The sequence below is a fragment of the Accipiter gentilis genome, chromosome 3 (assembly GCF_929443795.1).
Source record: "Accipiter gentilis chromosome 3, bAccGen1.1, whole genome shotgun sequence".
In the NCBI taxonomy this organism is placed as follows: Eukaryota; Metazoa; Chordata; class Aves; order Accipitriformes; family Accipitridae; genus Astur; species Astur gentilis.
The window spans coordinates 19,496,155-19,511,349 of NC_064882.1; the positions used below are offsets into that span (position 1 = coordinate 19,496,155).

At 39.8% G+C, this 15,195-nt stretch overlaps 2 protein-coding genes across 4 annotated transcripts in view; both read left to right on the forward strand.

Moving 5' to 3' along the window:
* Window positions 1-1,089: 1,089 nt before the first annotated feature.
* CNGA1 (cyclic nucleotide gated channel subunit alpha 1) lies at window positions 1,090-11,702 on the forward strand. 2 transcript variants are annotated; one of them, XM_049793769.1, is made up of 8 exons: window positions 1,090-1,290; window positions 5,072-5,214; window positions 5,527-5,589; window positions 5,971-6,003; window positions 6,109-6,210; window positions 7,127-7,234; window positions 7,383-7,489; window positions 8,331-11,702. In XM_049793769.1, the coding sequence occupies exons 2-8, from the start codon at window positions 5,108-5,110 to the stop codon at window positions 9,746-9,748; spliced, it is 1,938 nt and encodes a 645-aa protein (XP_049649726.1). In that variant the 5' UTR covers window positions 1,090-1,290; window positions 5,072-5,107; the 3' UTR covers window positions 9,749-11,702. The 2 variants fall into 2 exon arrangements, with proteins under 2 accessions (XP_049649726.1, XP_049649721.1); XM_049793764.1 differs by having other exon boundaries at window positions 5,091-5,214.
* A 1,179-nt stretch (window positions 11,703-12,881) lies between these two features.
* Window positions 12,882-15,195, forward strand: part of NFXL1 (nuclear transcription factor, X-box binding like 1) — a 49,408-nt gene continuing 47,094 nt past the window's right edge. For both annotated transcript variants that reach the window (XM_049793740.1, XM_049793749.1), the window contains exons 1-3: window positions 12,882-13,137; window positions 14,544-14,714; window positions 15,063-15,172. In XM_049793740.1, coding sequence (XP_049649697.1) covers window positions 12,978-13,137; window positions 14,544-14,714; window positions 15,063-15,172 — 441 coding nt within the window. In that variant the 5' untranslated portion in view covers window positions 12,882-12,977. The remainder of the gene's footprint in view (window positions 13,138-14,543; window positions 14,715-15,062; window positions 15,173-15,195) is intronic.

The window sequence follows — 15,195 nt, forward strand, 5'->3', positions numbered from 1 at the left end:
AAATCTACAACGTGTAAATCCACTTATGAATGACCACTCAGTCACCTGGGCTGCAAAATTTAAGTTGGTTCGTATGAATGCCAGTGGCACTGCTTCTTCCTGCTCTTGGTTAAGGAAACAAATCTGCCTTAATCCTGGGGTACCAGGGGCTGGACTGCTTTCCTGGATTCTGCTTGTTGTGAAGCAAAGTTAAAAAGTAATTCAGTAACTTTAGCTGTGTCTCAGTTGTGACAGAGATACCATTTCAAATTTGAACATTCAGTCTTTTTGCTGCTTTGCACTCTTTTTCTGCACTGGATTTCATGCTCAGCAATGCCTTCCCCCCCCCCCCCCCCCCAAATGGGCCATGTAAAATGTGCCAGATTAAAAAATCAATCACTCAGGCTCCCGAGTACTTAATTTTCCTCATTCTCGTGGAACCCAGCAGTGAAATGAGAAAGCTGAGGTATGCAAATACCTCAACATCTTCTCTTTCAAAGTACACTAGGATGCTCTTGGGGCTTTCTTGATTGTGTGGCCACTGCGATGAACCATTGCACATTTCTAATGGAGGATGGCTGCAGCTACTTTACAAACCATTTTGCAAAGTCATAATCCATACCAAACTTGAAGATTAGTTCAGTGTCTTAAAACTTCATCATTGTGGCATTTTCCACTAAATATATATTCACAATTCATAGGCTTTTTAAAGCATCAAAACAGTAATGTAAAAGTTATGTTAGGTTAGTTAAGAACTTTCAGTAGTTTAAAATGGTATTTCCTATTATTCAGGAATATGATAAACACATTAAGATAAAAAGGAAATTTCCATTTATGGTGTTTTATCTGTTCTAGTAAAGACCTGTTACTACAGTAACAGCATCTGCAATATTAAGAAAACAGGACAGCAGACAATACTGAATATATAGTCATTTACAATAATTTTTTTTTAGTTTCAAGGCAGAGTGCACTCCAATATTTTTCTCTTCTTGTGCGTGTTGATACAGCTAGTAAGCTTCTGCTCAGGTGAGGGATAATAGTGACTGCCACTGTCACTTTCATCTCTCTCTAAATCTCAAAATCCATCACTAGCTCAAGGAAATCCTCTTCTAATATCCATGTCCTTTCCTGGGAATAATTCAGAGAACTGCACATGGGACTGTCTGGTTGAGAAATTGATCAATAAGGGATTTATGTATGAAATGTTGATTATATTTAGCTTTTCATGGTTGTTCTGCTTATGTAGTAAGGAAACGTCACTGATTTAAAGGACTGAAATCGCTATTGGAAGCAGCAGATTACATTCCCAAGGTAAGCATGCACACTGATGAAACTGCTTATTGCAGAACTGCTAAGGACTCTTTTTGCATCTTAGAAAAGAGATTTTGTTGTAACACACTGCAGATTTTAACATTAATGAAGATTTACTGCTGCTTTTTGTAAAGAAAAAAAGTAGATCTTTACATGACACCAAATTCTGTTCCAGGTTATCCTTACTTGAATCATTTTCTCTCTAAAAATAGTGACTAGAGAAGTGAATATGGTGGGCCAGTAAGAAAGTGAGAAATAGGTAAAATAAAAGAGTAGAAGAGATGGAAGTTGATCTTCCATTCACTACAGACCTGTAAAAGTATAATACTGCCTTCACTTTCTTGCAGCCCTAGAGATTTTGATGTATAGTAATTAATATAATGGTTGAAAACTCAGTTGTTTATAATATTAGTCAAATTTAAAAATCCAAGATAGTAAAAGCAAACTATTTGTGATGATACCGTAAAAACAGTATGGTAAAATTCTAAAATATCTCTAAAGCAAGCATTTTTCCGAATTACTTTTCAAACTTACTACCTAAATATGATACTGTGAATATGAACATTGGGCTATTAAAATGAAAGCAGTGTAACAATTTGTGACAATGTATCAGTTTAAGAAAAATATGTGTGACTACAGAATAGGAAACATCGTCATGATACAATTTAGTAAAAACCATCTGAAATATTGTCTGAAAAATCTCTATAATACAATTTAAAAAATGCATTAAGGTGAGTTCTGAACCCATTGATTTTAACAGGATATTTTCTACTGTTCCCAGTGTCAGGGTTTTGCCACACAAATGCTGTAACCAGGTGACCACAGTCCCTAATCCACTAGCAATTAGCATTTATGTGTCTTAGACTCAAGAATTTCAAAACTCCCTACAATTTGCTTTGAGACTAATGGAATTTGAAGATATTCTTGTGCTACATGTCCTGACTGATTGGCAAGAGAAACAACCTGGTGCAGCAGTCACCTGAGCCTGACACTCAGATTCAGTATTTTGAGACTACAGGGTAGTAAATACTTCCAATTTCTATGCCACTCAATGCTTCCAGTGCCTCAGTAAGATGAAATCTCCCGACCTGCCCCAAATGGCAGCCCCTCTTTCCCAGCAAGTCCTACGCAAGGCTGCCATGGCTCCTTCAGCAGAACACAAAGCACCCCACAGCGGTTCCACTTACAGTAGACACTAACAGAGCCAGAGGAATCTGTTTATTTGCAAAAATGCACAGAAAACCCTCTTTGCCTGAAGAATAGGGGAATGCAGAAGACATCATAGATTTTTCCCCGATCTCCAGGCTATGCAGTCTGGATGGGTCTGGATTTTTGGACATGTCCTATTTTACCACACTTATCATCTTTAACCTCTAGTACATCTGCAAATTGGTAAGTCTGAATAGCACAGACAACAATGGGGTTTTTTGCTCTTGAAACTGAAGAAGACTCAATGAGCAAAGATAAACATGAAAAACAAGGGCCTACACAGAAATGCTGGTACTGGGAGTCCTAATGTGAAGTGACTGGTTCACCCACTCGGGTGGAGGAATGATTTTCCTTGAGATGAATGTATTGGCATTTGTCTGGTGCTGAGTGTTTGGAAGTGGTTGGACACAGCTTTATTTTGCACCATTATTTGTGAGCTCTGTGGACTCCAGTGTGGCTCTGTGGAGGATATAGGTTAAATCAGGATGGAATTTTGTGTGCCAGCATTAGCAGAGCTTTCAGAGCACCTGTAAGCAGACATAAAGCTGCTTAATTCAACCTGGCATACTTTCAATCTCCACACTTTCAAACACAACTTATCCTTGGAGTAAGTCAGTGGAAACCCTGTTACAGCTTTAAGGCTCCTGGTGAATCTAACCTAATGTTTACTATGTCTTAGAAATTTAAAATCTTTTTGTGAGACATCTTAGACCTGATCCTTGCTCTTAAGCGTTTAAAGACTGACCAGCAATGTTGGACTATATTTAGGACTATTGATGGAAGAAAACATCTTAATCTTCAATCTTCATCTTTCTGTTTTGTAGAATGTTGTATATTGCTGTATTATTTTTTGCACCATGTGTCATTCATTCATGTCTGGTGACTGCTGGAAATACGGGTTTCCTCTCCTATTTCTTGTACGGGAATATTTTTAGTTTCACTGACTAATAAGGAAAGTCAGGTAAGTCTGGCAGTAATGTAGCAGCTGTATCATCATTCTCTTTTGCAGTCTGTTGGACTACAGAATGGAAGTACTTTCTTTAAGACTGATTTATTCAATGGCATTTGACATCACTTATCAGTGGTACAGCCACTCATTTGTCAATTTGTGGCTTACAGGCATCTCTATACTCTGATTTCACATGCACGGGGATATTGTTACTGTAGTGGATAGCATCTATTTTATAATCCTATCTAAATGGCCCTGTCAATAGCAGATCACACTTGTAGACAGAATTCATGCCTGAAGAGTTGGCAGTCTCACTGATGCCAAGATATAACTGACAAAATTGTAAGAACAGTGGTGAAAAGTGAGAGCAGAAGTTAATTACTCTGGTGCTGGAAAGACTGTGCACTAGAATGCACTACATCAGTTATGTACGTGGTTTTACCCCAGCCAGCAACTAAGCACCACGCAGCTGCTCACTTACCCCCCACTCCCCGCAGTGGGATGGGGGAATAGGATCGGTTAAACTCGTGGGTTGAGATAAGAACAGTTTAATAGAACAGAAAGGAAGAAACTAATAATGGTAACAATAACAATAATAAAATGACAATGATAATAAAAGGATTGGAATATACAAGTGATGCACAATGCAATTGCTCACCACCTGCCGACTGACGCCCAGTTAGTCCCTGAGCAGCAATCCCCAGGCCTCCACTCCCCCCAGTTTATATACTAGATGTGATGTCACATGGTATGGAATACCCTGTTGGCTGTGTCCCATACCAATATCTTGTCCCCCTCCAGCCTTCTCACTGGCTGGGCATGAGAAGCTGAAAAGTCCTTGACTTAGTCTAAACGTTCCTAGCAACAACCGAAAATATCAGTGTGTTATCAACATTCTTCTCATACTGAACCCAAAACATAGCACTATAGCAGATGATAGGAAGACAATTAACTCTATCCCAGCCAAAACCAGGACAGTTCTCTACAACATTTTCAATTGTTTAATATTGAAATGAACAAAACAGACATGAACAGCCACTAACATTTCTATTTAGGTGTTTATATACTATCTGCTATATGAGTAAGGAGACTCTGCTACACCAGTCTTAACGTCTTAGTTACAGAACCTACTCTTTGCTCTCAACAGAGTATAACTTTCAGGTATCAGACATACTGAGATTTCTTTGGACGTACAACCAGTAGCTGCTTCCTAGTCTGGTTTTCAGGATGTCACCTGTGCATGAATCTGTTTATCCATCTTGGTACAATGTTTTGAGCCTTTGGTTCAAACCCTGATGAAACAGCGGTAGACATTTCTAACACAATTGTCTAAATATTTTCAAAGTATGTGATTAGGCTCAGGAGAAAGACCTAAATTTATCCCTCCTCTAAGAGAGAGGTGTGTTGAACATTTTCTTTAGCAGCAGTTGCCTGGTCATTCAGCACACTGAAGCACCCACAGTGCCCTTTCTTGTCTGGTGGGAATGTCATGGGAGAGAAGAAACTGAAAATACTGTTGTTGGTTTGGGGTGAAGAAAGCATATAAAGGATTAATCTTTAAAAAAAAAAAAATTGCTTGTAACTTCTGCTAGTTGTGAAATGACTTGATCCTTTTTAAATCAGTCTTCCTCAATTACCCAAGGCAAGACAAACTTGACCATGAAGGTAGGAGTGATTGAGACCCATCACTCCCATACAATCGTTCCTAGCGTGGTAGTGCAAGACACCAGTGAGGACCCTGGACCGATGGACAAAGGGGAAAACAGGTATGTCAAATTTACTATTTTGTGTCTGTTTGGGTTTTTTTCCTTTGATAATTTGTGTAGGATTAACTAAGCACAGGTACTTGCCATTGTGTAATTTTCTTCACTCCCTCTTAATACATTAAGTTTTTAAGATTGTGATATATTGCTTATTGTAAATATTTAGGAGATTAAAATCTGTGCTCTTTCAGTTTCCTTAGATAACTTAGCCCATGATTAAAATGGTGAGAAACAGTCTGTGACAATTTAGATATTAAATGGGTTTTTTGTATTTCAGCAGATATCATATAACTGTGTTGTTTTGCTGTTCCCCAGGCAAGGGTATCTACCCGGTGCACTCGCACACTACAATATTAACAACAATAGTAATAAAGATGAGTAAGTATCTTTGCCATTTCATAAAATGAGAGTACTGCAATATTGGTTGTTTGAGCAGCAATGAAGAATAATGATACATATCTAATCATGTCTTTATAAACAGTTATGTCATTCAAGTAATCCCAAAAGACACTGCATGTACATTTTAAATTCAGGCACGTCAATTATGATGAACATTCTTAATACTAAAGTTATTGGTATTATACTTATTAATTAAAAATAAAAGTAATTCTATGTGAGTACAATAAGCAAAACAGGTTTTGAAGGCCAAACACCTAAGTATAATGTTACCCCTACCAAATTCACATGATTTGAATAAATAAATGTGGAAGCAAGGGCTATATGCATCCCCTAAGCCTATCATATTTTTCTTTTCCTTAGAGAGGAGAAGAAAAAGAAAAAAGAAAAGAAGAGGTAAGACAAAGAGTAATAATACTACTATTTCTAAGACACTTAATTTCTTTCCAAATATGTTATAACTTAGTCTGTAACAATTGAAAATGTAAATCTATTTCTTAGCAAGTCAGAAAAAAAAAAGGATGGAGAAACTCAAAAGAACAAGGAAAAAAAGGAGAAAACCAAAAATAAAGATAAGTCCAAGAAGAAAGAAAATAAAGAAGAGTAAGTATTTTTCATTCAGATCCTGCTATGTTAGTCCAATAAAATTGCTTTTGATATAAAACCAAATCCATTCACAGACATCCTGTAAACAAGATGCTTATACGCTAGTGAATGAGTACACAGACTGCTGTTCTCCCTAGAGTAGAGATGTTTTGATTTAACTTCATATGTAGACAACAGAAATATGCATGCATGGAATTGACCTGAAAAAATAGATCAATAAAAATCTCCTTTGGATTCTGATTATCCAATATCTTTTGGATAACACCCTGTAGCAAAAGATGTGCCAGCATAAAGCAATCTCTTCCACACATAAGGGCACCTACAAGGAAGTAAACTCTTCTATGATCTAAAAGTTCTTGCTTTACCTTTTGCTTGGTAAATTCATAACTTTCTGGCCAAGGAAGAGAAATTTAAAATAGTGCAGTAGAAACTTGTGTTGTATGATTTCACATTCTTTGGTTTCTTTATGTAAACTATGACAATATTTCATCTTTCTCAGAGGTAGACTTTTCCCAGTGAGAAAGGCAGGATTTGGGTCACTTATTTAAACACTACTAGTCACATAATAATTTGATTTTTTGAAAGATGATGAAATCAATTATCAGACAAGACAGTTAATTGGGTAGGAAAAAAATGAATTTAAAAAGGTTGAAATTACATGTGCCACTATAAACTGAAGTGGGACTGCCAAGCTGATTTTGCTCAGCAAAATTTAGATTCTAAAGCTTGCGCTGCAAGTCACACCTAACAAGCAGCTTCATGTTCTCCATGCATTCAAGCAAGGAAGCTTAACTTTAATAAAGACTATTTATTCTACAGTAACAATTTCTGGAATGCTTCATTCCTCAAAAATTGTTAGGTGTATTTTAGGTGTCTCATTAAATCTCCTTTTTTTCCCCTGCCTACCACTTAGGAAGAAGAAAGATATTTACATTATTGATCCAGCAGGAAATATGTATTACAACTGGTTGTTTTGCATCACAATGCCCGTCATGTACAACTGGACCATGATTATTGCTAGGTGATGTACTCCTTTAATGACTATATAAGACTTCTGGCAAATCGTAATATCCCTAAATAAATAAAAAAAATACTTTATTCAACATTGATTTAATGTAAGTATTTAATTTTCAGTGCACAGTAATTTACATCTGCCTTTTCCTATTCAGAGCCTGTTTTGATGAGCTTCAGCATGACTACTTAGCGGTATGGTTCATTATTGATTACATTTCTGATGCCATCTATGTTGCTGACATGTTTGTACGGACAAGAACAGGTAAGTATTTTCAATGAGTAATTATTCCTCTTCATATATTTGTGTCAGGTGGTTTAAAATATTCAGAATACTACTACTCTCATTATCTGGGTACCCTTGATGAAGTGCAACAGTGAAAAAGACATTGAGATAGATCTCTGAAAGACTATAGTCTGTGACCTGTAAAAATAAGAGAAACTCTGATGTATTACTCAAAAAAGACATAAAGCCTGAGGTAAGCCAGGCATGAGGTAAGCTAGCTAGAAGCTGTTCTGCCTGCAGCTGACTCAACAAGACAAAATAAACATGCAATGCGGCCAAGTGCGGATCAGGGGTTCTGAAAAATTAGCACCTAAATCTGGATTTTGTATTTAAGGAGTTTCAAGTATTCACTTGATTTTCAAGACCATTGAGCAAGCAAGACATCCAATTAACTTCAGCTGCAACTGTTTCTTTTAAAATCTTATCCTACATCCAGAGCTATTGAGTAGATACCTCAATATGGAACTGAAATTGCCATGTTCAAATTCTTTCTCTCATTAATCACCCCTCCTATATCCTGCAGATTTTTTTTTTTTTTGGGGGGGGAGGGGTATCAGATGTTCACCATAGTGGAAAAGTGGACGGAAAGAATCAGAGCTAGAAGTGTTTAATTTTCAAAGCTGTTTAGTTTAGCTCAAGCTGAACCATATAGCACTAAGTTGAATATTTGGAAATAAGAAATTGCTTATTAAAAAGTAAGAGAAGTTATGTACCATCTGGAATTTGCACCCCAAATATTTTTCAAAGTAGATTTGGATTGACATTAAACACAACACAGTTGAAGTCGTAACATTTTTTATTATTTACAATTTGATTTTAGGTTACCTGGAGCAAGGTCTTCTGGTGAAAGAAGAAGAAAAGCTTCAAGAGAAATATAAGACATCTTTGCAATTCAAATTAGATTTTCTGTCAATCATACCAACTGATCTCTTATACTTTAAGTTAGGACTGAATTACCCAGAACTAAGAATAAACAGACTACTCAGAGTAGCTCGGATGTTTGAATTTTTCCAGCGAACAGAAACAAGGACAAACTACCCAAATATCTTCAGGATCTCTAACCTTGTCATGTACATTGTGATTATTATTCACTGGAACGCCTGTGTGTACTACTCGATCTCGAAAGCCATTGGATTTGGGGCTGACACATGGGTCTACCCCAACACCTCTGATCCTGAATTTGCCCGTCTGACTAGAAAGTATGTCTACAGTCTCTACTGGTCTACACTGACCTTGACTACTATTGGTGAAACACCCCCTCCTGTAAGAGATTCTGAGTATTTCTTCGTGGTCATTGACTTCTTGGTTGGAGTATTGATTTTCGCTACCATTGTTGGTAACGTGGGCTCTATGATCTCCAACATGAATGCTGCCAGGGCAGAGTTTCAAGCAAGGATTGATGCTATCAAGCAGTATATGCACTTTCGGAATGTGAGTAAAGACATGGAAAAAAGAGTTATAAAGTGGTTTGACTACCTGTGGACAAACAAAAAGGCTGTGGATGAAAGGGAAGTCTTGAAGTATCTGCCAGATAAACTAAGAGCAGAGATTGCAATTAATGTTCACCTGGAAACACTAAAAAAAGTTCGGATTTTTGCAGACTGTGAAGCTGGTCTGTTGGTTGAACTGGTTTTGAAACTCCAGCCACAAGTATACAGTCCTGGAGATTATATTTGCAGAAAAGGAGATATTGGACGAGAGATGTACATTATCAAAGAAGGCAAGCTGGCAGTGGTCGCTGATGATGGAATTACCCAATTTGTGGTCCTAAGTGACGGCAGCTATTTTGGAGAAATCAGCATTCTTAATATCAAGGGTAGCAAAGCTGGCAATCGAAGAACAGCCAATATTAGAAGTATTGGATACTCAGACTTGTTTTGTCTGTCTAAAGATGATCTCATGGAGGCTTTGACAGAATATCCAGATGCAAAGGCTATGCTGGAAGAAAAAGGCAAGCAAATCCTAATGAAGGACGGCTTGCTGGACATTGAAGTTGCAAATTTAGGAAGTGATCCTAGAGATCTGGAAGAGAAGGTCACCTACATGGAAAAAGCAATGGACAGATTACAAACAAAGTTTGCCAGGTTGTTGGCTGAGTATGAAGCTGCACAACAGAAACTGAAAAAAAGACTTACACAAATCGAGAAAATATTGAAGCCAGTTATAGAGCAAGAATTCACAGACTTAGAAGAAACAGATCCATCCACAGATAAACCTGGAGTGTCAAAAGCGGAATAAAACACTGGAGGTTGCCAATAAGACTTAGGGTCAAACCCTGCACAGTGCTGAATACACTCATTTCTAATCTTTGTAGGACCTGGCTATTAATTACAAAAAATTATTTGTTGAGGTAATGTCACTAATTTCCTACAGGCAGCACATATTTGGAAGGTTTCAGGAAGAAAAAGAAGAATCGAGACTGAGGATGGAAGATAACACCTTGCTCTTGCACAAACAGGTGGCATTATCTGCTAATGCGTTATGTACTCATTACGTAACACTGCTCTACGGCAAATGCATGAAATCTTTATACAGTCATATACTGGCAAATATTGAAAGTTTTGCTGACTATTTTAAAATAATTTCTTTGTGTCTACTTATGGAAAGAAGGAAAGGTTTGGTAACAATTATATTATTTGAAGTCAATATAGGCGTGAACCATGACATTAAATTTGTGTATAAAAAAACACATAATATTTATTGATTAACATAAGATTAATTAAGTATGGGATATTATATAAAAAATTAGGTATATCTACAATGTAGATGTGAGTATTGAAGGCTGTAAGATTAGGAAAATATTATTACTTCATTGGGTCCACCTTGGCTGATTTCTTGAAATGTAAGCGGGTAGTTTTAAATGGTCCTTTTTGGGGGATATTACATGCAAAGACTGGAATAGAAAGGGAAGAAAATACAACTTTTTGCAAGCATCAGTATGACAAATGTGGATGGCTCAAAATGTAGCTGTTCTTCCTACAATAATAACAAATAAGTAATATTGAAGACTGTTCTGCTCCATGTAATCATGTGGCGGCTGATCATGGACTATCAAGTTTTTAAGATCTGTGGTTAAAAATTTTTATATCCCTAATGTAACAGTTGTGGATGCTGGCAAAGTGCAAGGGGCAGACATGGCAGAAAGAGGCTAAACTCTCCCTACAGCGTCTTTTGCAGCTGCTGTTGGGGAAAGAATACAACGACTAAATAGATAATTTTTTTCATTGCTAGGGTATTTCTTTCTTCTGTTTTTAACTACTACTAAGTAAAGTCTACTGTGTCATATGTCAGATACATTTTCAGTTGCTTTAAGAAGCATTATCTCCTTGGATTTTTTCCCGAATTAATGTCTTTTCCCATTGGCAAAAATTTTATTAGTTGTGGTCTCAGCTGGGTATTTTCAGCTGGGTATTTTAAGTAGACTTTGACTTAATGTTGGAAAAGTTTGATGACAGGGAGCGAAGACAGGAACTTCAAGGAGAGAATGGATAATTCTGTATTTAGGGCAATTTGATTATCCTGGGCAATTGGACTGCCATGCTTAAAAAAATACATATGTAAATGTTACTGTCACTTGACAATATCTCTAGTACTTTCATTCTTCTCCTTAATAAGATGGAGATATTATAAATCGGATCTTTTTAAAGTGCATGCATTTCTGGTTGTTTTATTTTTATGTAATGTTGATAGGCTTCCAGAATGCCAGAGATCTATAAAAAACTCCTGATTTCACTGCAAAGGTTAAATGTTATGAAGTAATTAATGCATAGGATATATATGGAACAACAAGGATAACTGTAAAATGAAACGGCTGTTCATTCACTATTGATCATGCACTTTGAATGACAAATGACATAATGTGCTGGTGAGGGGAAAGAGTATGCCATCATTCCATTAAAGATTCTATTAGTGCACACAAGAACAAGCGTTATTCTGGCATTTAACTGTTTTGTGAATGTTGGACTTTGCAATCGGCATTCCTCCAATTCAGGTCTTGAATATAATTTGTAGTCTGTGTGGCAGCAGCATCCTGTAGGGCTGCGTCATATTTCACTAGGCACTTAGGAAGTACTTTTCTCCTTTGTTGAAGAGTTTAAGACTTTGTATTAGAGAAGTTTGTGCTATGATAATGAGTTTTAATTAATAAAGACAGAGATCTACTGTTAATATTTTTTCTTTCATTGATCCTTCAGTCTACAACACAAGTTGTAGTCACTAGCTGCCTCTTTCTTGAGAATAAAACCTCTTTGATTTAAAACACTTCAAAACAGAAAACCAGAATTGACCTCCAGTAGTTTACTTATTATTTTCATACTCTTTATGATTGGAAACCTTATATTATTTTACTTTTTAAGCATGTATTTGCTGAAAAAAAAAAAGCGCTAAATGCAGAGTTCCCTCCTGGCACAAGACAGAACGTAAGTGCTATAAGGAAATGTCAGTAAAATTAAAACTATTTCAACCTGCACTTATCTGTCAGAACATTTCAGGGGGCACACAGATTCCTCAACATGTATTTCTGTGCAGCAAAACCTTCCGGATATACTTCAGTAAAGTTTCTAACCACGCTTTGTGGCCGTTTTTTAACTCTCATACTCTGAAGAGGAGCCGTGAAGAAAACACGAGTAAAAGCTGTGGAAACAGCTGCCAGAAGTTACCCTGGAGAAAAGGAGGCTGAGGGGAGACCTTATCACTGCCTACAACTACCTGAAAGGAGGCTGTAGTGAGGTGGGGGGCTGGTCTCTTCTCCCAACAAGCGATAGGATGAGAGGAAACAGCCTCCAGGTGCGCCAGGGGAGGTTTAGATTGGATATTAGGAAAAATTTCTTTACTGAAAGGGTTGTCAGGCATTGGAACAGGGAGCCCAGGGAAGTGGTCGATCCACCATCCCTGGAAGTATGTAGAAGACGTGTAGATGTGGTGCTTAGGGATGTGGTTTAGTGTGGACTCGGCAGAGTTAGGTTTATGGTTGGAGTGGATGATCTTAAGGGTCTTTTCCAACTGGAAAGATTCTGTGAACGACAGCTGAAGCCACCGCTTCTGTGGCCAGAGCGGCAGGCAAAAAGAAATCCAAGCATTAAGTAATCAAGAGACCCCACCCTGGGCATCAGCAAACAATTTTCTGATTACCCAGCGCGGACCGAGCTCCCGGCGGGGCCCACGGTCCCTCTCCACAGCGGGCCCCAGGCACCGGCCGGGCGAGGTCCGCACACCGCCTGCGCCCCGCTGCACGCTGGGTGTTGGAGTCCCCCAGCCACCGCCTCCGCCCGCCCGCGCGGGGAGCGCTGGGAGCTGTAGTCGCGCTGCCGCGGGAGCTCACCTCACCGGCGGCCCCGCCGCCTCCACCGCCGCTTCCGGGCGGAGGGGCCGGGCCGGGCGGGAGGGCTCGCCTCGGGGCGGCTTCAGCCGGGGGTGTGAGGAGGCGTCGGCCTCCCTCCGCCGTGCTTCGCTCGCTGGCGGCGGAGACATGGAGGCGCCCTGGCGCCAGCGCGGCCGGGGCCGGGGCCGCGCCAGGAGCGGGGACGGGCTAGCCGCCCGCGCTGGGGCGGCCGCCCGGCTCCCGGCCCCGAGGACCCGCGGCGGTGCCTGTGTTGCGGCCGCGGGGAGCAGCGGCGAGGGGGCCAGCGGTGAGTGTCGCGTCCTCCCCCCCCACCCCCACCCCTTCCCCGGCCCGGCCGGGGGCTGTGGGGTCCCGGGCTGGGGAGCCGGCTGTGGCCCGGAGCCCCGCCGGGCCTCGGGGAGCCCCTGCGAATGCCCGGCTCGGGGCCGTCCCCGGCGTCGTGGGGAAGGGAGGCGGGCGGGGGGCCCTCGTGTGGCCGGCGGGCCCCGGCCCCGCTCCCTTGCGAGCCGGCGTTTGGCCGTGCGCCGTCTCCTGCCTGCGGGTCCCTTCTGGGGGCAAACGCGGAGGCCTAGGGCAGCGGCTGGGGGCTCGGGGCTGCGTCCACCCCAGGGGGCACGGTCGGTGCCCTTCGAGCAGAAGAGTGAAAGGGTGAAGTGATGGATGGAGCAGCCGTTTGTCAGTACGGTTGGAAACGCTGAGGAGGGTGCTGCCCGCTAGGGACAAACGTTAGGTAGCCTGGTCGGTGCGCCACGTTGCCCGGCTGCGGGGAAGGCGCGGGCTTTGCCACGCACGGGGCTGCTGTGGGCGCAAGGCAGTACTCGCGAAACGCTTCCCAGGTATTTCGCCAAATATTGCGCTCTTTTAAGTGGTAGCGTAGTTTCTGAAGGAAATCCTTAAAACTTGACCAAACCCCAGGAAATGTTTTGCGTGCAACAGTCTGATATGGAAAACTAGGAGGCACTTCTAAGACCTGTGGTTTGCGGAAGACTTTTATATCTATCTCCGTGGTGCGTTATCCTAAAGGCACTTTGGTTTATTACGAACTCGGTTACGTTTCATAATTTTTTTGTCCATGTGAGACTCTTCCTCTATTTCACATGCAATAACTTCTTAAAAAGCTTATGTTAAAATACACTGTCACTCTTAACGTTGCCAGCTGTAGAAATAGCATGAACCCACTATTGCAATGAAGAGTTGTTGGATGGAGGGAGATCAATAAAACTCATAATTTAAAAAGTAGCAAATGCTGGGAGAGGTACCTGCAGGGTATCAGCAAATTATAACAATTAGTCTTGTCAAGAATTGCCTGATTTTATTTAATTTCTATTTTTTTCTTCCTCATGCTGTGAAAGTTGTGTTTGTGTGTGGCGTGTTTTTGTGTTGTTTTTTAAATATCGTTTTAGTAAAGCTGCGTTATAGATGTATGTATTCTAGTATATTTGGTTGGATTTGTCACCAGTAATTGACAGATAGTAACTTCTGCTGTGAATTTTATGGATAATGCACAGATAAAAAGAAAATGCAATTTATATCTTCTTGTGTGGTATTGAAAATGTAGTGACATACTGCCCTTAAAAACAGAAAATCAGCAAGCTCTCTAAAGAAAAGGACAGTTGAAAGTATGTAGAACTGAATGTGGTGTTACAATTAACTGTCACGGTATTAATCATCATTAATCTGTTCTCTTAATAGAATTATCTTCACAGAGGAAATTTGATGAAATTAAGAAGGCTAATCTGGCTGCAGCAAAAAAGCTAGTTGAAGACCAGTTTAGCTCCTCATCTGAAGATGATGATGAAGATGCTGAAGTAAAACAAGGAAAGATTTTGGCCAAAACATTTACCATATACACTAGCCAAACTGGTAAGCTTTTTTCATTTATTGACTTTTCATTTCAGTAAGATAGCGTAAACAAGGTTGTAGTGTTGTCTGTATATTAGAGTTTTTCCATAATTGGAGGGAAAGCACTTTATTCTGATGTCTTGTATTAAAAATATTTGTTCCCAGCAATGCATGCTGGCAGTGCTACTTGCCTTTTTATGCAGAATCAATGAACTGTCTTAGGTACTTCTAATAATGTGGTTTTGTAATAATATATGACTGGCCTCTCTTCAGAGAAAAAAAAATAACATACTTTTGCAGCAGTCTCAACATGTACAAAATAGCAGATCAAACATTACTGATTGCTTTCAAAATCTTTATACATTAAAGATGGAGATGCAAGTGAACTGGAACGTACAAGACAGTACATGAATGAAGCTTTTCAGTCAGGGGCTATGACATGTCTGATCTGCATTGCTTCAGTTAAAAGGAACCAAGCTGTGAGTATTTTACAGTAGTCTTT